This window comes from Cebus imitator, unplaced genomic scaffold (assembly GCF_001604975.1).
Source record: "Cebus imitator isolate Cc_AM_T3 unplaced genomic scaffold, Cebus_imitator-1.0 Scaffold51, whole genome shotgun sequence".
Lineage (NCBI taxonomy): Eukaryota > Metazoa > Chordata > Mammalia > Primates > Cebidae > Cebus > Cebus imitator.
Window position 1 is genome coordinate 5871921 of NW_016107366.1, and position 25794 is coordinate 5897714.

Genomic DNA, 25794 nt, shown 5'->3' on the forward strand with positions numbered 1-25794 from the left:
AGAAAAAAGAAAGAAAGAAAGAAAAGAAGAAAGAAAGAAAGAAGGAAAGAAAGGAAGGAAGGAAGGAAGGAAGGAAGGAAGGAAGGAAGGAAGAAAGAAAGAAAGAAAGAAAGAAAGAAAGAAAGAAAGAAAGAAAGAAAGAAAGAAAGAAAGAAAGAAAATAATGTTTGTTTGGTATCTGGGAATACGGCATTGAAATAGGAATATGTGTGTCAAGGTAAACTATGTGTACTCAAGTAAAGGAAGACAAAAGTTTTAAAAAGAAAAATGAAGAGGATTACATAATTCTTTTAAAATGATTATCCTTGGCTACAAAGATCAATAACAAAGATAATGCCAGTGCAAGGTTGGTCAGGCAGTTGCTGGGCAAATGTCTTTGAAGAAGTAATTTTTCTGTGAGGTTATGATGGCTTTCGTGAAAGGTTGTGACTTTTGCACAGTCTATGATTTTTTTTTTTTTTTTTAAATCAGGCTAACAAGCATGAGAATCCTCTCTTCATGGCCTTCTCTGGCTCAGTCAGTTTTTGTTTTTGTTGTTTGAAACACAAACAACTCCATTTTGATTTTAACAATGTTAACACTTTATTTCAGATAAAAGTTAAAAATGATCACATGAACACAGGGAGGGGAACATCACACACCAGGGCCTATTGCAGGGTGGGAGGCAAGGGAAGGGATAGTATTAGGAGAAATACCGAATGTAGATGACAGGCTTAGGGGTGCAGCAAACCACCATGGCACATGTATACCCATATAACAAACCTGCATGTTTTGCCCATGTATCCCAGAACTTATAGTATATATAAAAAAAAAAAAGAGGGAGAGTCGAAGAACTATATTCACGACGTAAAATAATAACTTTAGAAGGAAATTTTAGATACAAAAAAATGCATAGCAAAGAAATTAGTTAACATGCAAGTAAAAATAAATAAGCATTGCATATATAAAATAATAATACTGCTCCTGCCTTTTGTCTTGTTTTCTTCTCTGTGCCTGTCTGGACTATGCAGATCTGTTTTTTAATCTGTCTGACTGGATACTCTTCCCTCTCTGTTCAACAACAGAAGAAAGTTCTGATATCAGAGGACAGAAAGCAGGAAGTTTCTAGAATATATTGGAGAATATGTTATAAAGCCTGAAGATATCTGTAGCTTCTTAAGTGATTAATTGATCTTTGTGGATTGATCAAAGTGCTTTTTTTCAGTAAAGTATTAGCACTACAAATGCTGTGAATTAGGAACAATGTTAATGTACAGGAGTTGTAAAGTTAAAGTTGGTCTCAGAACTCTGGATGACTACTAAGAAAAATGTGAAAACGATATAAAGAATAATATGAATATGAAAGAATTATTGAATATAAACTGAGGGGATTTATTCATAAGAGTTTTAATTATAGGCGGGTGCCAGTGGCTCACGCCTGTAATCCCAGCACTTGGGAGGCCGAGGCAGGTAGAGCAAGAGGTCAGATGTTTGAGACCAGCCTGTCCACAAAATACAAAAATTAGCCAGGCGAGGTGGCAAGTGCCTATAATCCCAGCTACTCAGGAGGCTGAGGCAGGAGAATCACTTGAACCTGGGAGGAGGAGGTTGCAATGAGCCGAGATCATGCCACTGCACTCTAGCCTGGGCAACAGAGCAAGACACCATCTCAAAAAAAACAGTTTTAATTACATAGGAGTACTGGAGTTAGCAAGACTCAGTACATGGAGGAAAGAAGAGGATTACTGCACTTGTCTAACTAAACACCAAATTTTTTTCCTTGTAAAGAATCATCAGAGCATCAATCAAAACAATGATTAGTGTGCATAACACATTACAGTTTAAGGGCTACGAAGATAATGATTCTTAGTAACAAATGACAGAGCAGATGTTAGACCCGAAATAAAACTAATAATTATTTCATAGCTAACATTTATTGAGAGCATACTATGCACTGGGCTTTGTGCTAAGCAAATTATACGTATCATCTCAATCTTCAGTAATTCTATTATCCTTTTTTCATACATATAAAAACTGAGGCACAGAGGAGTCAAACAATTTGCCCAAGGACACAGAACAAGTAGTGGATTCTGGAAGAATGATACCAAAAGGAGGTCTGATACCAAAGCCCAGGCCACTAAACTACTATGTACTTAGGACATTGCCATGGGCATTTGGCCATCACGAGTCTAACCTCCTATAGTAACTATTATGACTCTGTCAAATATTGGGTTTTGGAGTTAGAGAGGACTGAATTTTTTTTTTTTTTTGAGACAGAGTCTCACTCTGTCACCCAGGCTGGAGTGCAGTGGCATGATTTCAGCTCACTGCAAACTCTGCCTCCCGGGTTCAAGTGATTCTTCAGCCTCAGCCTCTCAAGTAGATGGGATTACAGGTGCATGCCACCACACCTGGCTAATTTTTATAGTTTTTGTAGAGATGGGTTTCACCATGTTGGCCAGGCTGGTCTTGAACTCCTGACCTCAGGTGATCCGCCCACCGCCGCCTCCCAAAGTGCTGGGATTACAGGTATGAGCCACCTCGCCCAGCCAACATAACTGGATTTGAATTCTAGTTCTGCCACTTGCATCTTGGGCAAAATGTTAATCTTCCTGAGCTTCAGTTTTTCCATCTGTATAACGGAGATGATACTACCTAACACACTTGGTTGCCCAGAGGATAAAATGACAGAATTTAAGTGAAATACTTCCCTGGGAATGTATGGAGATTTGGAATTGTTCTACCATGTATAGAGGTGATAATTTAGGTCTTCTTTCTTGAAATTTCACATCATAAAAGGAAACATTTGCTTTCTGGTCTTATTAGTCTTTGATTTTGACTATCCATTACCTTGTTTTTATCCTGTGTATCCACTTCTCCAGGTGCCATAAACTTCAGCAGAAGTGCCAAACACTTAGGGCTCTTGTGCCGAGTGGTCAAGTGCAAAGGAGTCATCTCTTCTAGATCCTTTTGCATCCAGTTTGCTCTGCGTGTAAGTAAGAGTTTCATGAAACGATAATTTCCCTAAATAAAAAACAAAAAATGATTAAAAAAAATTTACTATGGGGTCAAAAAATTTTTTAAGTATGTTAATTATTCTCCTAGAGTAATAACATTCAGAGAAATTGATAAAGAAATATATTTATAATTCCACTATACTGAGATATCAATTATTTTCTTTTTTCATTTTTCATGTTTCTTTCCAAGAACCTTCTACATGAAAATAATTTACATAGTGGCTGGTCAATAGTTTATTGCAAATAAAAGCAACATGTTTTATTTAAACAGTCTATTATTGTTAGATATTTAGAATGTTTCTAATATTTTCTTTTGTAGAAAATGCTTTGATGTACATTTTTTTTACATTTGTTTTTTCTTAATTTTTTCATAAGACGAAATGATCAGGAACCAAATTGTTGGGTCAAAGAAGTTTGTATATTTTACTGTGTTTGGTGTATTTTCCAAAATGCTACCTAACAGCAGCAATGTGTAGATGCACTACTTTTGGCACATTCTGACCAATACAGTACCTATTATTTATACTCAAAGTATAATAATGTAAAATAAGCACATATGTTAAATCCCAATTTACAGGTGAGGAAACTGAAATTCAAAGAAGTTAAACATTTCATTCAGGGCCCTCTGGTTGATAAGGAAGGGATAATTAGTTATTTTAAAGAGAGCTGTTTATGGGTACAACTAAGGTAGAGGCAGCTTATTCAAAGTTTGGATCCCAGGCTCAAATGGTCACCTAAATGCCAACTCAGAAGTCATGGTAGGCCCATCCACTTGCAGGCAATACTCTCCATGTCAGTTAAATCCTCCAGTCTGGTAGAATCAGCCTACCTCAAAAAAGAACAAGGGCCACAGCAAGAGTATTAAGGAGTCAGGCCAACCATTACATAGTAAGTCTGCGTAACATGGGCGCTTTGAACAAAATAAGACTCTAAAAATTGCTCTTCTGGGCTCTTTTCTCAGATCTAGTGTCTCATTTTTACTTCCAGTTGGAGGCGTCTATGTGCTTGGCATCTCAGATATTTCAAGGTCAACGTGACCAAGCAATATTGCATGATCAAGTTCTTGGCCTACTTCATGCCTATGTATCTTCCCCTAGTCAGAGGATAATGGTAGGCAGAATTATTTGTCCATTTGTCATCCTTAACCTTGTTAGACGTGGGCCCTTTTAGCATGATAATGCATTGATGTTCTCCTACGAGGGACTATCAATATTAGTACGGAAGATATTTTGTAATCAAGCAGACGACCCACTGTGAAGAATGTGAGGCTCTATGGCAAGCTTGTCTAACCCGAGGCACCTGGGCTGCATGCAGGCCAGGGAGGCTTTGAATGTAGCCCAATAAAATTCATAAACTTTCTTAAAACATTATGAAATTTTTTTTTGCAATGTTTTTTTTTTTTAGCTCATCAGTTATTGTTAGTACTAGTGTATTTTATCTGTGGTCCAAGACAATTCTTCTTTTTCCAATGTGGCCCAGGGAAACCAAAAGATTGGACATCCCTGCTGTAAGGCAAAGGGGATTACTAGAGTGACAATGAGGTGCGGAAGGACGAATGAGACCTAACTGCTTGCCCACAGGGGCAGAGATAGGATTGACTAAGTCCATCACTGGGGCAGAAATAAGAGGAGATAAGAAAGACCATAGCTAGGGAAGAGGATTTGTAGATGGTCTATACTAGACAGGAAGACTTGGAATAGGTGGAAAAGCCAACGGACTCTGCTGGATAATTCCTCTCAGAGAGGCTTCCCTTAAAGACCCCAAATAGAACTTATTTTGTTATTCTTTATTCTAGTACCTATTCATTTCCTTCACAGTACTTTTCTCAGTTTGTAATTACATATATACAGGTTTCTCTTCGGTGTGATCTCCCTCACAAAGGGTAAGCTCCATGAAGGCAGAGACCATATTTTATTGATCCCTGTGCTTAGCATAGTTCCTGACACAGAGTAGGTGCCTAATAAATATTACTTGAAGAAATGAGTGAATAAGAAGAAATAAAATGTCTTTTAGAGGTGTTTGTTTTCACTAAAAAATTCTTATTTACAAGGTCGGAGTGGTGGCTCCTGCCTGTAATTCCAGCACTTGGGTGACAGGCAGATCACTTTCAGTCAGAAGTTTGAGATCAGGCTGCCCAATATGGCAAAACTGTGTCTCTAATAAAAATACAAAAAAATAAAAATAAAAAATTAGCTGGGCATGGTGGTACAAGCCTTTGGTCCTAGCTACTCAGGAGGCTGAGGCATCAGAATTGCTTGAACCTGGGAAGTGGGGGTTGCAGTGAGCCGAGGTTGCACCACTGCACTCTAGCCTGGGTGACAGAGTGAGACTCTGTCTCAAACAAACAAACAACCCCAAATAAATAAAAGTAATAATAAATAATAAAAATTCTTATTTACAGTTGCTATATTAGATCATAAAAGTTTAGAATCCTAGTTCTCAAATACCTGGTATTTGGTTATTCTTAGTTTTTAATGTTTCATTTTTCTGAGCTTCATTAATAGTGTACATCATTTATCTGGACTTCTCATTTCATTCGATGTCAGTTTTTAAGAAGGAAGATGCTAAAATTTCCTCAAGAGGGCACCCTGCTCTAAATTTCTTGCCATCTTTTCTTTGAAAAAAGAAAAAGTGCCCAGTAAAAACAAATCTGTGTGACACTTCATACTGAAAAATAAGGTTTAACCTTTCTGAATGTAACATTTCAAATATTACAGAATAATTCATCATGACCTTTTAAAGATATTCAATCAGACAGTCATTTTGATTGTGAAATTAGAGGAAAAGGGAAGAAGAAGAAGGAAACTAGTATATGCTGGTGGGGGTAACTACTGAGTAACAGACACAGTGCTTGGCATATTTACACTTTACATTATTCTGAGAACTCTACCTACACAAGACACAGTACATCCCAGTAATGATATTTATTTATTCATTCATTCATTCAATAAACATTCATTGAGTCTTGTTATGAAGCAGATAACACTACAGTGTTTGCGCTTCATTTTACTTATTACAAAGCTCTTTGACATAATTTTGTCTTTGCTTCTCACAGAAGTATCATCAAAAATTTTCACATATCAAATTATCCTCCTGTGCCTCTATTTTCTCATCTATAAAACAGGGTAATAATAGTACCTGAAATTATTATGCATATGAAATGAGATCAATTATATTTGTAAAAGTTCTTAGAACAGTGCACAAAGCAAAGGCTCAGTAGATGTTTGCTATTATTATAAATAGTTTTCCTTTGTGAAGTATTCAACAAAACATAGATGGTCAGACAGAACCAAGAATGGCCCATGATAGAGGGCATGCAGATAGAAAGATCTGACTGTAATATACACAGTTCAGCTAGTGATTAAGAACCAAGATTAGGAAAAGGTAAAAATAAAAATAGAATGTTCTAAATAGAGCAGTCCCTCTTTATCTGCTGGGGATACATTCCAACATCCTCAGTGAATATCTGCAACTGCAGACAGCACTAAACCCTATATATGCCATGTTTTTTTCCTATACACATATATCTATGGTAAAGTTTAATTTATAAATTAGGCACAGTAAAAGATTAACAATAAGTAATAATAAAATAGAACAAGTATAACAATATACTGTAATCAAATTTATGTGAATGTGATCTCTCTCTCAAAATACCTTAGTATTTTTAGACCACAGTTGGCCACAATAGATGATATAACAGCAAGCAAAACTGTGAATAATGGGGGACTACAGCAGTGGTTTTTCTGATTTTTTTTTTTTTTTTACACTGAGAAAGATGTCTATATTCCACCTACAGATAATGATGAAATAGGACCAACAAAGGGATAGGCAATAGGAATTTAGCAGGTACCCTGGGGAGGGGTCAGCTATATGGTAAGTCTAGCATCTCCTATTTCAAATGACAGAGACCCATCAGAAGTTATCTATGAAGGCTGGGCTAGAAACAATATAATTTACTTAGACCAAGGCCAACCTCCTTGTTCTCCTAAACAAGCAANATATATATATATATATATATATATATATATATGAATGATACAAAAAGGTTTCTCTTAAAAATCAATCCCTGAAGCTCTGGAAAAAAAAACAAGACCAGGTGTAATGACTCACACCTATAATCCCAGCACTCTGGGAAGCCGAGGTGGGTAGATCACCTGAGGTCAAGAGTTCAGGACCAGCCTGGCCAACCTGTTGAAACCTCGTCTCTACTAAAAATACAAAAATTAGCTGGGCGTGGTGGCAGGCACCTGTAGTCCCAGCTACTCGGGAGGCTAAGGGAGGAAATTGCTTGAACCTGGGAAGTGGAGTTTGCAGTGAGCTGAGACTGCATCACTGTACTCCAGCCTAGGTGACAAAGTGAAACTCCATCTCAAACAACAACAACAACACTCTAAGTAAAAACCAATAATAGGTAAAAGATTCACCACCCCTGATATACTCACTTTCTGCTTATGCTGCTGTAACAGGTTGTCAAGATTGTGCCGCCTTTTATAGTTAAAATAGAAGTTTTTACATTGAGCTTCACTTTTCGTTCCCACCATTTTAGCAATTGCTGCCCAGTTACGACCATGTTCTACTAGACCTGCATTTTAAAAACAAACCAAATGTTAATTGAACAGTCACCTGATAAAGCAAACAAGAGAAATAATAAATTAACTTAATCATTTTATTCACACCCGTAACACTTAAAAGTGTGCTTTCAATTGGATAATATATATACTTTGATATTTATAAAAATACTTATTGACACAAAACTCATTTACAGTTCTATATTTTTCCCCTCAAATTTAAAACATATGCCCTCCCACATGCCCCACCCCACCCCCGCAAAAAAATTTAAAACATATTCATTAGTAGAAGGGCTAAATCTTGTCTTTCTTACATATCTCCCACAGGGCTAGGACAATGTTGGACACATTAGTAATAGCTCAAATACTTGCAAACTAAATGATTAGGTACATCTAGAACTCTGAAAACAATACATCAAGTAAATAAGGTAATCACATATAAATGAACACAAATTAAAGCTATATATGACTCCACTTATAATCCATATTTCTCCTCAGTCAACTCACAATCAAGCAATCCCATCAGAAAAATAATAACCAATTAAAAAAATAAATCTGGCTGGGCGTGGTGGCTCAGCCTGTATCCCAGCACTTTGGGAAGCCGAGGTGGGTGGATCACAAGGTCAAGAGATCAAGACCATCCTGGCCAATATGGTGAAACCTCATCTCTACTAAAAATACAAAAATTAGTTTGGCCTGGTGCTGTATGTCTTTAGTCCTGGGTACACCCAAGCAGGTGTACCCCAAGCAGGAATTTCCAGTATAAATTTAAAGACTTATAGGAAAACATCAGTTTTTCAAGGTTCACACAAGTAGCACCCTTAAATACTGAAAATTAGAAGATCATTTCCAAATCCTGCCTGATACATGAATAAGAGAAGAAGAGTAGTGAGCAAATAGTTATATGCAGGTACATCTACCTGAAAAAGATCACAAGAAAAATATTTAACCACCAAAAAATTAGCTAATCTTTCTCAAAATTACCAATTACTTATCTTATTAGAAATTTTAGCTCAATTTCAAATTATACTGCATTAACAAGCAATGACAGAAAAACACAAGGTCCATAAAGTGTCAGAGTAAGAGGAAGGCCACAAAACTATGAAAGTGGCAGAAATAAGATTCAAACCTTCATTGGCTTGGTTACAAACTTTAGGCTCTTCCCTCTGAATCACAGAGCAATTTGTTAATGATTTATAATTAAACGACTTACCAAATACAAATTGACAAAAGTATTTACCATCCTATTCTATTAAATACAACTTTTAAGTAATAGAAATATAGACTTTATGTCAAAATTCATTCCAAAGTGATTTCAACAGCATATCATAATTATTCTAAGAAAGTGAAAATAACCTTCTTGATCTTTAATTAAATGACATTCAAAATAAAACAGTGAAGATAATCTTAAATCCCTCAAAACTGGGCATCTTAAGGCACACTGGGGGTATGTAATTGGGTATTATACTAGCAAAATGAACTCTTAAAGTCACTTCTAAGTCTTATTTACCTTTCTGAAAGAAATTTTTTTTCCGATCTTACTCATTACTAATAACCCTTAAAAAAAAAAAAAAAAAAAAAAATTGCCCATTGTATGCAAAATCAATCTTTGGGAATGTGCAGAAGGGACAAAGAACTTTAATTGCTAAAATCAGGAGAATATTTCTAGTGTCAGTGGAACGGGGAAGATACTAGTTGGAGGCAGGAAGCTAATTTGACAAACTTCTGAAGGTTTTGTGATCCAGAGGACCCATGTTATAGGCCACTTTGCTTCCTGTAAAACCTTCTCATAGAAAGTCTAAACACTTCCTCAATATTTTTCGTACTAAGGACTTCTTATGTTTTCCAGAATATTCTTATAATGCAAATACTTGGTGGAGGATTTGAAAGTTAATCTATTTTTTGTTTGTTTTTGAGACAGAGACTTGCTCTGTCGCCCAGGCTGGAGTACAGTGGCGCGATCTTGACCCATGGCAGCCTCTGCCTCCTGGGGTTCAAGTGATTCTCCTGCCTCAGCTTCCTGAGTAGCTGAGACTACAGGTACTTTTTTTTTTTTGAGACAGTTTTACTCTGTCGCTCAGCTGGAGTGCAGTGGCACAATCTCAGCTCACTGCAACTTCTGCCTCCATGGTTCAAGCAGTTCTCCTGCCTCAGCCTCCTGAATAGCTGAGATTACCAGTGCCTGCCACTATGCCTGGTTAATTCAGTGTTTCGCCATGTTGGCCAGGCTGGTCTTGAACTCCTGACCTCAACTGATCCACCTGCCTCAGCCTCCCAAAGTGCTGGGATTACAGGTGTGAGATACTGCACCTGGACTGGAAGTTAATCATTTAATATAACATGTTAGAGCTATACAGAAACTGATCCTGTGGTAAGGACTGTTTGTTTTAGGGTCTGCTTTTATAATCTTTGAGTGGGTAGGAAATAGTATAAGAGTGAAGGAGATAATCAATCAAAAGAGTATATATGCTTAAGAAAACTGATGGTAGGTGAGCAGAAGTAAGGGAGCTGAAGTTACAGGAAGGTCTTGATTTGATCATTTAAAAGGACATTACTCTGCTATGATCAGGTCCATCATACCTCTGAAATGTGAAAACATTTCCCAATATCTTTGAAACAGAAAATAAATTGTTTTCTGTTTTTCATTAGGTGGTGATAATTCTCATCTAAATATTCCTGTAATTAAAGGCAAGAACTTCTTTTGTCTGTCACATAAAGATTATGACATTTAGATTTTCTCCAAATGTATGAAAAGGGTGAAAGAGAATGAAATGTTCTCTGACCCAGAGAACAGCACTTGAAATGAATCTGGGAAACAAATCAGCCCCAAATGTGAATTTTAACTTTATATTTGTGTCTGTCCAGTTCTCTTAAGATGAACTCCTTTTTTAAAAAAAGCATATAGTTATTTAATTGTAATAACAATGATATAAAGATTTTGAGCAGAATATTTTGATATTTTGCTTTAGATTTTTCATTTTTAAATAATAAAACCTAACAGATACAGTTAATATTTCCTTTGTGTCCCCAATTCCATTACCTTCTCTCCCTCTTTGTAGACTACTATCCTGAATTGGGTGTTTATCATTCAAATGAATGTCTTTATACTTCTATTTCATACAAACATATACATATCCATAAAGGACACAGTATTGTTTTACATGTTTTCAATCTTTGTATAAATGGTCCTGTATAAATCATGTGTCATTTTTTACTCAAAGTAATATTTTTTAGATTTATTCAAGTTGCTTGAGTTCACACATTTTCCCTGCAATGAGTATGCTGTCACATCAAAGTATTTATTCTTCTCTAGAGGAATATTTAGCATGTTTCTCATTTTTCACAATTACAAACAATATTATAATGAATATTGCCATACATATCTCCTGCTAAGTACGTAAGAATTTCTGAAACTTCTGGGTTGAAATTGCTCTCTAAAATAGCTACTCCAAGTTAACATTCATATCAATAATTTATAAGTTCCTGTTTCTCCACTTCCTCACCACGCTTGCTTTTGTCAGACTTGCTAATTTTGCCAATCTGACGGTTGTGGTTTTTTTGTTTTTTAATAGAAAGGGTCTTGCTACAGCTTGCCCAGGCTGGACTCAACTCCTGGGCTCAAGCAATCCTTCCACCTCAGCCTCTCAAGTAGCTGGGGCTACCGGCATGTACCACTGTGTCTGGCTTACAGTTGTGTTTTAATTTGCATTTCGCAAATTGAGGTGGAACATTTTTATATGTTTGTTGGATATTTGTATCTTTTGTAAATAGCCTTTTTGTGTTGTTTACTCATTTCTGAACTTGGCTATTTTTTTTTCTTACTGATCTATAGGAGTTCTTTATGTATTCTGGATACTAATTCTTGGTTAGTTTTACAAATATCTTCTCTCTGTGTGTGGCTTATCTTTCTGCTTTGTTTATGCACTTCAACTAGGAATGAATTCACAATGTAAATGATAATATTGTTAGTTTTGTTAGCATTAGATTTCTTCAAATATTTTGAAATTTTTGTCTGCAGGTTCATTTTTGCTTTTCATTTGTTTGCTTTGTTTTCTTTTTCTCCTTGTTTACCCACAGAGAGTCTTCTACCCAGCTCCTAGTCCATTATAACAATCTGGTCTCACAAGGATCTCCTGGAGCTCTGTCTCCAGTGATATTAGGGATGTTACAATTATTGTCAGTGAACTAGTGAGTAGCCTCCTGACCTGAGGCTTGGATTGTGTCCTGCTTCTGCCATTCTTCCTCTAAAGCTGTAGCCTCATAAAGAGGCAATGAATATTCCAAAATTCTAAGAATCTTCTTGCCTTTTGCACAAACATGACCACCTTTTAATCACTCAGTAAAAGGAGGGAGGCATCTTCCTGAACCCTATTCTGAAATAATATTCTACAGGACTGCTATTTGTTCCCAGTAAGTGTCTTTATTACTAACTTCTAGACAATTGGCAGCTGATCCTCAAAATATTCTGGATCCCACCTCTACCTTTCTTCCCAAAATGGCTACTATATTTTCTGTCTCCCTAGGGCCTTTGCTATTTGCTGCTTCTTCAGCTGAGGCAATTACTTTAACAGACTTCAATGCCCAAGACTTGGCAAAACTGCCTATAGCAGCCCTCTCTCCCCACTACAGTACTGAAGAAGGCAGATGTTTTCCCAAAACCAATACTTTGGGACCTAAATGTTTTCCAATTAATTTCTTTGCATTCATGTTCTCTCTGTGTCCCGAGTGCTTATATTTTTTGTCACTGTACTTGGGAAGAAAAACAATAGCTCGCTATATATACAAATGTTCACTATACTTCTTTGTTCATTTATAAATTGGTATATAATTTTGGCCTGGAAATATAACTATATTTATAATAGCACACACAAATGTTAAGTAGGTACTCTGTCATAGTTCATTCTAAATCCTAACTATATTATATATCCAAAATACATGACTTAAAATTGAAATGGAAAAATAGAAACATGATTTGTTATTAATTCTAATGATAGCTATATAATTGTATATTTATAAACTCTCAAGGCATTTACTGTATTAATTTTTAAAAAGAATCATTATCCCTAGGAAGTATATAGGTCACAGATATCAGTAATTTCATTCTATCAAACTTTTCTGAGTGGTTGCAGACACAAATGAGTTTTGGAAATACCACAATAGTGTTGGGAGAGGCAACCTGCCCTGGGCCTTGAGTGTCCCTGAATGTACTTACTGGGTATGCTAAGAATGCAAAAGCTTGACTGTTCTTTACTGGGACCATTTCTTAGAGTGAGGTTTGCAGTGAACAATCTTGAGTGATGAGGTAATGTCACCCACTGGGGCAAAGAAGAAGCAGGCTTGCTTACTACTCTACTTACTAAAAGCAGGAGATTCCCAAAATTTAGCACTCTTCAGATGTCATGCAAACCCACTGTGTGCTGTGCCCATCTGAGTCCTCTATATTGCCCCCAAGATCCTTGAAGGCAATGGAAATTGATTCCAACAGGTAAGTACTCAAGCTCCTTAGCTATGCCAACAGTAATAAAGTTTTTTGGTCTCTGACGAGTCCTGGGTTTTCTGCCAGCACCTGCAGCTAACTTATTACCTTGTAAATAGGGTAAAATTAAATGCAATTACTGACAAGACAGTAAAAGATGATAGGATGCTGACATAGTTTTCTATTCTTTCGCTCACTTTTTTTTTTTTTTTTAGACAGAGTCGCACTCTGCTGCCCAGGCTGGAGTGCAGTGGTGCGATCTCAGCTCACTGCAACCTCTGCCACCTGGGTTCAAGCAATTCTTGTGCCTCAGCCTCCCAAGTAGCTGGAACTACAGGCATGTGCCACCATACCTGGCTAATTTTTGTATTTTTAGTAGAGACAAGGTTTCACCATGTTGGCCAGGCTCGTCTTGAACTCCTGACCTCAAGTGATCTACGCACCTCAGCCTCCCAAAACGCTTGGATTTTAGGCATGAGCCACTGTAACTGGCTGCAGAGACATAGTTTTCTTGAGGAGTAATGACAAGAACCCTACAGGCCCATTCTCAGGTATCTTCAGGTTCAAGGATGAGAAGAACCCCCTGAGCTTATGCCCAGGTGGCAGGCAAGGTTGGCGGGCAAGTGACCCCAATATTCTTTCCGTTAATGAGTCTGAATGGTGAGAGGTGGGATTAAAGCAAGCTGCCCAAATAGTGCCTTTGTCTTTGCTCACCTTCCTCTGGGCAGGCAAAAGGAGGAATGGTACATGACCAAAAAGAAGGAATGGGGCAGCAAGCGGAAAGACCATGTGGTTGTGGCTCCTGGGAAATAATCAGGACAAAAGGAGTGGGGGATTATATAAATCTATTTTGAAAATTTGGGATTCTGCCTGGCCCATGCCTAGTTATCATGCTTTTTTCCTTTCCCTAAAAGCAATCTCAGGCTGGGTTGTTTCACATATCCTTTGGGTGGCAGCCAGTCAAAAGGGGGCTTAGAGATTCAAGCTTAATTCTGATTTACCCTAAATATCCATAATGACCATCTGATTGGGTGCCGTATTCATTGAGTCCTTCTATAGTGGTCCACATAGGTCAAAGTGGAAGACATAATAGGTTTCTAAATTTGTCCCATATGCACTCACCTTTCTATAAGGCATGGGCACAAGTCGGGGATGATTAGAGAAAAGGTGAAGTTATACCTACTGGAATGGGACACAATAACTCTGTGGCCAAAGAAGGAAAGCAACAACTTCATCCCTTAGGAGGCGAACATATAAGACCTCAGGGGGTACGGGGATGGGGAGGACAATTAGTACTTTCTTTGTCCTCTGGATCCTGGCAAAACAAAGATATAGTTAGTTACCTGAATCAAACAACAGCTGAGGCCAGCCATCTGACCTGATGCTGTGTCATCTCTGACCATGTGCTTGCTATGAAACAGAAAAATTCACATGGGCATTGGTGGTTCTTAATTCTTTTGCTGTGCTTAATACCATCAATGATAGCTCCTGAATATAAAAGCAAAGGGAATGGCCCAACCTTATTTTAATCTGATGTATACAAATCCATATTCTTCTTCCGATGTGAGAGCAGCTTTGGATTATGCCCTGCATGGCAAGTGAAGTAACAACTACTTAGTGATATTGCCCGTGTGGCTTAGACACATCAATGTAATGGTGATCCAAGTTTAATGACAAATCCTAAAGTAAAGTGACTTGTGCCTCTTCAGGCTATATGTTTGTAGGAAGGAAAGAGTAGGCCATGGTATATTCTACCATTGAGTTTGGGGGTTGTTTTTTGGCCCATGTAACCTAGTGCTTCCTGTAACTGTCAGCAGTGAGGGCAAAGATTAGCAGGTCAGTCTAAACTCCCTTGCATGGGTCATAATAGATAACAGATCAGCCTTAGATTACATCCTAGCTGTCTAAAGGAAGATCTTCTTTCTCCTCTGGTGCTTATTCACAGTTGATATAGTCCAAGATATTGAGGGACATAGTTGAAGCCAATATTGCAGAATGTTTTTATCTAGCTGCTTGGAGTCCTGTTAATTAAGTGCTGTATGAGACAAATTAAAGTGATGGTCCTAGTCTTTCTTGGTAAGATTAATAAGAGTAGCTGATGTAGTGGCATACTCATGTCAAGATAATGCTGGGCTGAAAGATGGGTTGTTGGAAAAGTCAATCTACCATGGGCCTGAAGCATTCCTAAAGGTTCTTACTGGGTATGCCAAGAATGAAACGTCTTGGCCACTCTTTACTTGGGTAATTTTTCAGGGTTGTGTTTGCAACAAGCAACTGAGGGAAATGAGGTAATATCTTCCTCTGGGCTTACTAACTGCTTACTATAAAAATGGTAGATTCCTGAAGTTCAATGTTCCTCAGTTGTGATGAAAACCCACTGTGTGCAGTCTCCGCAACTTCCACATGTTCTTTGGGGGCAAGGGAAGAATGTAGGTGGTTGCTCATTCTTTTTGATGTGTTGTGAATAATAAACTACTTTGTCTCTGACCTTGGAGTCTCATATCTATTGTCAGCATGCATGAAACAGTAACAGACAAACTTCCTAGCTTATACTTAGGGTAAAATCACATCTCCAACTCTGCAAATAATTAAGTATCATTGTAATATAAAACGCATTATAAGGGCCAGGCACGGCAGCTCATGCCTGTATCTCAGCACTTTGAGAGGCTGAGGTGGGCAGATTGCTTGAGCCCAGGAGTCAGAAACCAGCCTGAGCAACATAGTGAGACCCTGTCCCTAATTAAAAAAAGAAAGAAAGAGAGAGACAGAGAGAGAGAGAGAGAGAGAGAAAGGAAGAGAAAGAAAGAAAGAAAATGAAATGCACTGCAAGAAGAAGTACAAAGTAAGATCAGAGAGGTGGGCAGGGGTTATAAAATGGATAGTCTAATATGCTATGATAAGGAGCCTAAAGTTTATCATATTGGTAAAAAGGAGTGCTATAGACTGAGTATATGTCCCCCAACCCCCAACCCCAGCAACTCGTGTGTTGAAATTCTAAATGCCAATGAGATGGTATTAGGATACCAGACATTTGGAAGATGATTACATCATGAGGGTAGAGCTCATACATGGGATTAGTACTCCTAAAAAGAGAGCTCTTTCACTCCCTTCTGTCAGGTGAGGATACTGCAAGAAACAGCCATCTATGAACCAGAAAGCAGGCCTTTGCCAGAAACTGAATCTGCCGGTGCCTTGATCTTGGACTCTCCAGCCTCCAGAACTGTGAGAAATAAATGTATGTTGTTCCAGCTATCCAGTGTAAAGTATTTTTGTTATAGAAGCCCAAGAAGACTAAGGGAACAGGGAAGACTAGAGGTGGAAATGACGTGGCTGGATTTGTGTTTTTAGAAAAGACACTGGAGGTTGTGTGAAGCACTGGTTTGAGGGGAACAAATCTTTAGGCAAGCAGAGCAGTAAGGGGGTTATTACAGCAATCCACAATAGAAGTGTTTAGAGCTAAATAGAAATAACGGAACAGATCAGTGAAATACATAAGAAGATTCCTGAATGACTACCAGATGAAGGTGTTGCCAGCAACCGAAGAGATGGAAAGAAAAATAGGGTGAGGGATGAAAAACTTTGAGTTCTGGTTTTTTTCTAAAGTAGAGTGTGAGGCACCTGAAGGGAATCTATGCAGAGAGGTCTAGCAAAAACAAAAGGTGGAAGGGGTGGGGTGGATATATATGGATCTGAAGATTAGAAGAGATGGCTAGATTCAAGATATAGATTTACGAGGCATTTATATTAATAGTTGCCTCAACTGTTTTCTCAGAATACATTAATTTTCTAACATAAATCAAAGTATATAAACTGGAAATATGAATCTCTGCACCCTTCTTGAAATATAAACATAATATAAATGGCTCAGTACAATGTGGTCATGAGTTAGATACCACTGCCATATAAAATGTGGAATAAAAATGGATTAGAGAGGAGAGTGCCTTCTTATACGCTTAGATAATTTTCTTATCTCAGTTGATTTAGATGTCTGTTTGTACTCTGGCTTCTTAGTCTTTAAAGTGATTTTACAGGGAAGCAAACAGTTACAAAAATCAAGTCAAGAAAGACATAAATTCATTGAACTACAGAAATGAAATTAAATCTGCATTGCTTTCTCCAGTGACCAACATTCTTCCTCTTTCCTAAACCTCTGATTGTCAAGGCTTAATTCTGTGCTTTATTGCTAAAATTTCTATTTATTTAACAAATATGATGAGAACCACATCACTAACCTGCCATCTTAAGCAAATCTTTAAAATTATATTTTTTAGTTATTTGACAATTCTCTAAGCAAAGGCTAAGAGTGTGCTCCAAAGACAGAATGGAGCTTTATTTGCTATTTTCCAAGTTTAAGATGTTCATCCATCTGGCAGAGCAGCTAGACAATACATCAGCCAAGAACATCTCTCTGGCTTGAAATAGGTTCTGGCTCTCAAAGAGAATTTGACTGAGGGAAAGGCAACATCTTTAGTTGCTCTGTGGCTGAACTCTTCTAATATTTCTCCCCAGTGCCTTCTCCAAGCCTTGGCTCCATCCACTAGCTTGGTTTCCATAGGAATAGACTGAGCTATCAAGTGGCACATAGTCAAATAGCACAAATGAAAGGAGAAAATGTTGCTGTCAAAAAAAAAAAAAAGGCTTTTCTCTATGAGAGGAAACTATGAAAAGGTATTCTTGACTCTTAGGCTTCCTTACTTGATGTCAGATTTTTCATGTGTTCTTCCTAAGTTAGCCTATTTTATTTAGATTATTATGAAAATTAATCCCTTCAGTGAAGAATCTTTTATAAATAGGAAACTAACAAAAAATAAACATAGAAAAAAGTTATAAAATGCTGGGATGTGTATTTCCACAACGATAATTTTGTTGTGCTTGTGAGGTACTCTTATTTAGAGTGGTGCTTTAAATTGGTACAACCTTTTGGGATGATTATAAAGTATATTTGGTTTCTCACAGTTGGTATTTTATTTAAGGACAACAGTTTTTTTTTTTTTTTTTTTTTTTTTTTTTTTTTTTTTTTTTTTTTTTTTTTTTTTTTTTTTTTTTTTTTTTTTTTTTTTTGGTCTTAAACTCTAGCAAAAGCAGTAGTTCTCAAACTCTAGCATGTATCAAGATCATCTGGAGGGCATGAAAACACAGATTGAGAAGACCCTCGCCAAGGGTTTCTCATTCACTAGGTCTGCTGTTGGGACCAAGAATCTGTATTTGTAGCAAGTTTCTGGGAGGTGCTGGTGCTGCTGGTCTAGAATTCTACACTTTGAGAACCAATATTGAAACAAAGAACCTAATCTAGGAGTTCTCAATCCTCAGGAGTATAAACAAAAAAAATCTGCTCCCATCCTAGAGCAACAAAATCAGAATTTCTGGGACTTTGGAATTTGTATTTCTTAAATTCTCGGTAGGTGATTAAAAAATGCAGTCGGGATTGAGAAGCACTGACCTAATTCAACCATTCATTCAACATTCAATGGTTATTTTTGATGTAATGACTCTGTATCAGACTCCATGCTAAGGTTTGGGAAGCTTTATACAGATGTGCACTTGTATGCAATGCAATATTTATAAGCAGGGAAGGGTAAATGCATAAAAAGGATACAGAAACAGACCACAGAGACAGGACAGAGGATGTAACTAAAAGCCATTCCTTGTGACTTCCCCAAGATGTATTTGTGAAGAGGGGAAGGGGTTAGAACAGAATGCCTTCATGAAAGAGATGGCAGGTGAACAGGATCTTAGTATCACTAACAATTTGGCACTCCTCGATGTCCCCATCTTGTTCCTGCTCCACAATTCTTTGATATGGAGGGCAATAAATGTTTTCTGAATTTTATGTAAAGTGCTATATAAAGATAGCTTCAACTCTTACTCGCACCCCTTCCAATCAATTTGTCCCCATAAGCTCCTCATATATGGATATTCTAAAGTCAACATTAGGAAGTTGTATATATCACATCTCTTGGATGCACTTCTTACATGCTCCAGTAATTCCCACACTATCCCTCACTTTGACCATAATAGAAAGTGAAACCATATGCAATGCTCTTCACTGCTGTCATACAATGAGAGCAGGTCTATGATAGAGGTAAGGACACACGGCAGTAAGAACTCTGTAGAGGGGCACCTAACCCACCCTTGAGGGGTCAGTAGAAGCTTCTTGGAGAAAACAGTGCCTGAGCTGCATGTTGAAAGTGTGTGCAATTAAACTAGTTTAAAGTAGGAAGGAAGCTGAATGTTCAAGGGCATTGTGTGTGGAGGATGAGGAAGAGGTGACTAGAATGAAAGCTTTAAATACACAGTATGTCTGAAGCTAGAGGAGAACTGGGGACACAGGTCACTGAAGCCAAAAAGATAAGCAAGAACTCGATGATGAAAAGTACAGGGTGAAGGAGTTTGGGCTTTTCCTTTCAGTCTTCTGAAACAATACTGAAGGATTTAAGTAAGAGAGTGACATAAAAGAAGTCTCAGCCAGACCACCCCCACACCCAAAGGCAAATCACTGCATTTTTCCTAGCCTCCGTTTCCGCCCACATGAAAAATGAGGAGGGTGGATTATGTTCTAAAGCCCACTCAGCTTAATGTTCTTTGACTCCATGATTCTAAAAGGCAGAAGACCCACTCTCTATAGCTACTTCAAAATTTAATGTTTTTTATTCTAACTAACTCAACAATGGCTTAATTTCTAATAATTTTTATTTTCCTTAACCACAGGGTAATAGTTTTTACATCCATTTCCTTTATTCCAATACTGTACAAGTAATTCATTTTCCTAGCATACTGATGTTCGCTTTAGGGGATCCAGAAATGCTACCCCATGGGGAAGCAGTGTGGTGTAATTAAATGAGAATGGATCTGGGAACCAGTCAGATCTGGGTACTTCATTGGCTATATTATTCATAACTGTGAGCAAGTTACTTCTCAAAGCCTCAGATTTCCCATTGGCAAAAAAGAAAAAAAAGTGACCAGTGCACAGCAAGTACTCAACAAATATTGGTTTCTTTCTCAGATAACATCATTGCTCTCCTCTCATCATAAAAGTAGTCTCTGTAAACAAAATAACTTTCATTTGCTCCTAATGTTCTCATTGTTTGATGTCCATGATAATCTGTGCAGCCTGTTCTCCTTACTGATCCTGACCAGCCTTCTCAGTTACACTGCAAGCAAAGTTATTAAAACATCACGTTTTAATACTAAACTCAGAAGCTAAATGCAACAAATCTTGTTTAACACCTGGTTCCTTTGAAGCACCCCAAGTCTTGTAGGCTCCAGCTTTAGTTTTCCAACAATGTACCTTAGTTTTATTGATCCTAGCATGCAGTTTGGAAAAATCAATTCACCTACTCGGCAAAGATGTGTGCCTTTGGGGGAACTATTTCAAACAACTGACTGAATCCATCTGTTGCCTTCTCTACTTCAGTTCCACACTATGGATGGGATTTCTTAGATGGTAGAAAAAGACAAATATACAGACAAATGTATAAGTAAATTCAATTATACTAAAAAACCTTTAATGAACCTCATTCAGGCCATGCATTAAAGGGTTTAATCCAATGCTAAGCATAACTAGCAATCTGAATTGGTAACTATTATCCATTTCAAAATGGTAGTCTAAATTCTCACAGTGGTGATGCTTGAATTCAAACCTGTATCTTCTAGTCTCAAATTTAGCCATCTTTAAAAAATTATAGCAAAACATACCTCCATCTGCAAATCAATCAATCCCTGAATTCTATACTGCTCCTTATCTGTCTGCCACCATTCTAGATCTTTTTATTTGAAACTAAGAGAAGCAACTGAGTTGAAAGCATAATGCTACAGCTTAGTGGCTGAAGTAATCCCAGTACTCTGGGAGGCGGAGGTGGGTGAATCATCTGAGGTTAGGAGTTCGAGATTGGCCTGGCCAACATGGCAAAATTTTAGTTTCTACTAAAAATATACAAATTAGTGGGTAGCCACCATCATCATAACCAACTCAGGCATGAGTGGTCAAATGATGCTAACAAGAGAGAGTGGGTTTGAGGAGTCACAGGATATTTATACAGTTTCAAACTAGCTCCCACAAGATACTTATTATTAATAGTTACAAAGGAAAAAACAGTGATGTCACAGCAAAGGAACCTGAGAGGAGCTGTTTTATTCAAGTGAACAATCCAAAGTTAACACCACTACTGGGACAAATTGATGTCACATGCTTCCTGATATGAGGCACTGAGAGAAACACAACATCACTCCTGTGGTATTTTTACCAAAAGTGCATAGCCTGAACATAATTATAAGGAAATACCAGACAAATTAAAAAGGAAAGCTACTGTACAATTTAACTGGCCTCTACACTTAGAACATGTGAATGTCATGAAGTACACATATACGTACACAAAAGACTGAGGACTGCTGCAGATTAATGAAGACTAAAAAGACAACGATTGAATGCAATGCCTAATCCTGAATTTTTTTTTTATAGATGACACTATAAAAAAATGTTGGGACAATGGGCAAAATCTAAGATTTTTGGATGAGATAATATTATTTATGTTAACTGTCTGATTGTGATAACTGAGCTGTGATTATGTAAGAGAACGTCCTTGTTTTTAGGAACTATGCACTGAAGATTTAGGGGCAAAGGAGTAATCACACTTACAATTGACTCCAAATGATTCAGAAGGCAATGTCTACACAACATTCCCATATATCACGAGAAGGTAGAGAGAAGGATAAAGCACACGTGGCAAAATGTGTACATTTGGGGAATTTGAGATTATATGAAAATTCTTTGCACTGTTCTTGAAACTTTTCTGTAAATCTGAGATTATGTCAAAATATAAAGTTAGAAAAAAAGAAAACAAAATTAAAATTTTTTTATAAAAGTAATAACATATCCATTAAAGGAATTTCAAAAATAAAGTATAAAGAAGAAAACAATGATCAGCCTGCACCTCTTTTTTTTTTGAAACGGAGTCTCGTTCTTGTTGCCCAGGATGGAGTTCAATGGTATGATCTCGGCTCACTGCAAACTCCACTTCCTGGGTTCAAGTGATTCTTCTACATCAGCCTCTCAAGTGGCAGGGATTACAGTCATGCACCACCACGCCCAACTAATTTTTTGTATTTTTAGTAGAGATGGGGTTTCACTATGTTGGCCAGACTGGTCACGAACTCCTGACCTCAAGCGATCCACCCACCTCAGCCTCCCAAAGTACTGGGATTACAGGTGTGAGCCACCGCACCCAGCCTCAGCCTGCACGTCTTAAACCTGAGGTAAGCGTAGTTCATATTTTGACATACTCTTTTCCTGTCTCTTGGCTACAAGGAGTTGTTTCTTATCCTCAGATTACACTTAAATTTCAAAATGCTCCCTAATCATGCCTTAGTTAATATCCACAATATCCTTGTTGTGAAAGCCAGAATTATTCTCACTACTTAGATGAGGAAATACAAATTCAAAAAGATTAAACTATAGGTTTACTTTTAAAAGATTATCTGTTTATAACCTATAATAGAAAAAAAAGTCACTAAACAGCTGGTTGAGCATGATTCACAAACTGTCTGCAATTTAGTTTCCTGCAAAATGAGTAATAGTATATGATTTCTAGGATTCCTTCTAACATTAAAATGCTACAATTCTAATACGCTCTATTATCACAATTTTTTTGTATAGAGAAATCTGTAGTGTCTAGCACAGTGCCTCATTTATAATAGGCACTAGATAAACATTTTTTGAACAAATAACAAATGCTTTACAAAATGTAAAATGGATAGTTATAGAGGTTATGAAGATTAAACATTAGATGTGAGTGTTTTGTAAAGTATAAATATAAGTTATTATTACTGATGGTTTTGAATAGAAAACAAATTGCTTATGATTCTAAAATAGAGATTAAAGTTAGGACAACGACCAAAAGATGTCACCTTTTTGTAGGAATCTAAGACATTTACTATGAAGTTTATTTCTATATTACTGTTGTTTCAAGTATAATTCACCTTATTCTCATCAATAACCAATTTAACTGACTGTTTACAGACAGATGGAGAGACAAATGACAAATTAGTACTCCCCAGGTTTGTGGCATGGACATAAAAAGTGAATTTATGTTTCAAATACCTTTTATAGCCATAGCCTTGCAAGTAGAAGACATCTTATCTAGTTTGCTATTGATCCAAATGACAAGGCTGAGCATCAGATTAAGGATATGTCAGAAACCCGAGAAAGGCTACCAACAGATGCAGCAGGATGGCAGCTTCTTTCAAAATGATCTATTAAGGCTACTGTGTTTACAAAGGCAGTTGAGAAAACACAGCACAATATACTGGGTTGTATCAAGTAACCAGCACAGTGGCCATAAAAACTTCTGATACTAATGTGAACCCCCATAATGAATGATACATGTTTATTTTCCGCAATAAAAACTATGCACAGACTTTTGCAGATAAACAAAAGATACATGACTGTTTTTCACCTCACATCCCTTTCCTTTTGTCACAGTGTCTTCTTCAACAAAAGGAAGCATTTCTAAGAGAAGACATCTGTTGTGAGATAATGGGAGATACTATCTAATTTAAGCTGACTGTCAACTGGAAAGGTCAAGAGCAATTCAAGAACTTCATTTTAAGATATTTTCTTTGGTGATACTAAAATATGACATGACTAAGTAGGTAATGACCAAAAAATATCATGTCAAAATGGAGTCCTAAAAAATAAAAATCCTGAGGTATTTCTTATACATAGCACAATATTTTATATAAAAAAGAAACATTATTTTGGGCATAACATATTAAGCATAATAAAAAAAAAAATAGCAAAACCACAAAAAAAGAAACCTGTTTGGAGGTGGGAAAATCTTTTTTTTTTTTGGTGATCACCTTGGGATTAGCACATCTTTATGGAAGATCCATTACTTTCTAGACTAGAATGAATTGAAGACTTTTGTGAGAATCATGGGAATAGAAAAAGCTTCAGAAAATTCCCCTTTCAGATGCCTTTACACATACTTGAACTGGTTTTTCAAAACCCAGAGTGCTCCGAACAGTATCAAGAGACCAATATTTGACACTGTTAAAAACTAAAGAGACAGATAACTGTGGTCTAAAACGATTTAAAACATCAGCTAACCATTCTTTTTTAGTTTGCCCTTTAAACCAGAATATGATGCTTGTTTATAGCAATTATAAAATATTTTTTTATTTATCATCAGCTTAAATAGCAGTGAATAGATATGAACTGCATTATTATCATTAAATGCTATAGGTCTAACTTGTCAGGACAACTGGGTTTTAGTCCTGGCTCTAACTAGTTATGTGAATATAAACATATCATTCAATTTACCAAACAATTATTGAGTACCTACTTAGTGTAAGGCATTGTTTTTAGATGTGATGAGTAAAACAACTTTCTGGGCCTCAGTTTCCTCAACTGTGAAATGAGGAAATTCAATTACGTTACAAACTAGTATTTTATCTACCAAAGTGTTTTACAGAACATTGTTTCCTTAAATGTTGTTAGTTTATGCTAAAAAAAAAAAAACAGTATTGAGATCAAATGATTATGAGAAATTTTGGATTTAAAAAAATTAATGAGTTTCTTTACTGTGCAACTTCTCAGAGCCTCTAGAGTGCTTATACACACTGAATTTTCAAGGAGAAACATGCAATAGTTCCTACACTTATTTGACCATGGAACCCACTTTTTTATACAACATTACATGGGAATATTATTTTAGGAAAGAAGCTTTGGGACTGGGTGTGGTGGCTTATGCCTGTCATCCCAGCACTTTGGGAGGCTGAGGCAGGCAGATTACCTGAGGTCAGAGTTTGAGACCGACCTGGCCAACATGGTGAAACTCCCTCTCTGCTAAAAAAACACAAAAATTAGCCAGGCATGGTGATGCACGCCTGTAATCCCAGCTACTCAGGAGCCTGAGGCAGGATGACGCTTGTCATCCCAGCACTTTGGGAGGCTGAGGCAGGCAGATTACCTGAGGTCAGAGTTTGAGACCAACCTGGCCAACATGGTGAAACTCCCTCTCTGCTAAAAAAATACAAAAATTAGCCTGAGGCAAGTGATGCATGCCTGTAATCCCAGCTACTCAGGAGCCTGAACCTGGGAAGTGGAAGTTACAGTGAGCCTAGATCATGCCACTGCATTCTAGCCTGGGCGACAGTAAGACTTGTCTCCAAAAGACAAACAAAAAAACAAAAGAAGCTTTGGGAAATCCTGCACTAAATGCTTTTTAAGGTTCAAGTTAGCTTTTATAATTTCTATTTCTTTTTGTAAGAAACACAGAGCTGCTAAATACCTAGCCTGGATAAAATAAACTTGAGAAAAATATTTTCACAAAGCCAAAGGAAAAGTTACTTGAGACTACAGTTATTAACAACAAGAAGTTGACCTACTGAGTAACAAGCAATATAAAACACTGAGAATGAATAACAGAAAATAGGGCAGGAAAAAAAAATTACAGGGCATGTTTGAAGCAAGGATTTCTTAAAAATCAAGACTTTTTTCAAACTGCCTTATCAAAGTAACCGGTATGTGCTTCAGAATGGCTCACCAAATGCTATAGATGTTAAACATCCAATGTATGTTGAACTTTATGTTTTGTACCTCAGGAGATATAATTTGTTGAGAGCTACGGTGAAATATCTGTGTTATTGCCTCCAACATGCCTTGCTCTCATCCTCTACAAGCCCATCACATTACTTTCATGACTACCACTAACTCAAATTCCCTATCACATCCTTAACTCTTTTCTGCCAATGGATA

The 25794-nt window shown here is 37.1% G+C and overlaps 1 protein-coding gene across 3 annotated transcripts in view; it reads right to left on the reverse strand.

The window, feature by feature from the left end:
- INVS (inversin) overlaps positions 1-25794 on the reverse strand; it is a 188727-nt gene that overhangs the window by 70626 nt on the left and 92307 nt on the right. For all 3 annotated transcript variants that reach the window (XM_017527796.2, XM_017527797.2, XM_037738233.1), the window contains exon 4: positions 2830-3003. In XM_017527796.2, coding sequence (XP_017383285.1) covers positions 2830-3003 — 174 coding nt within the window. The remainder of the gene's footprint in view (positions 1-2829; positions 3004-25794) is intronic.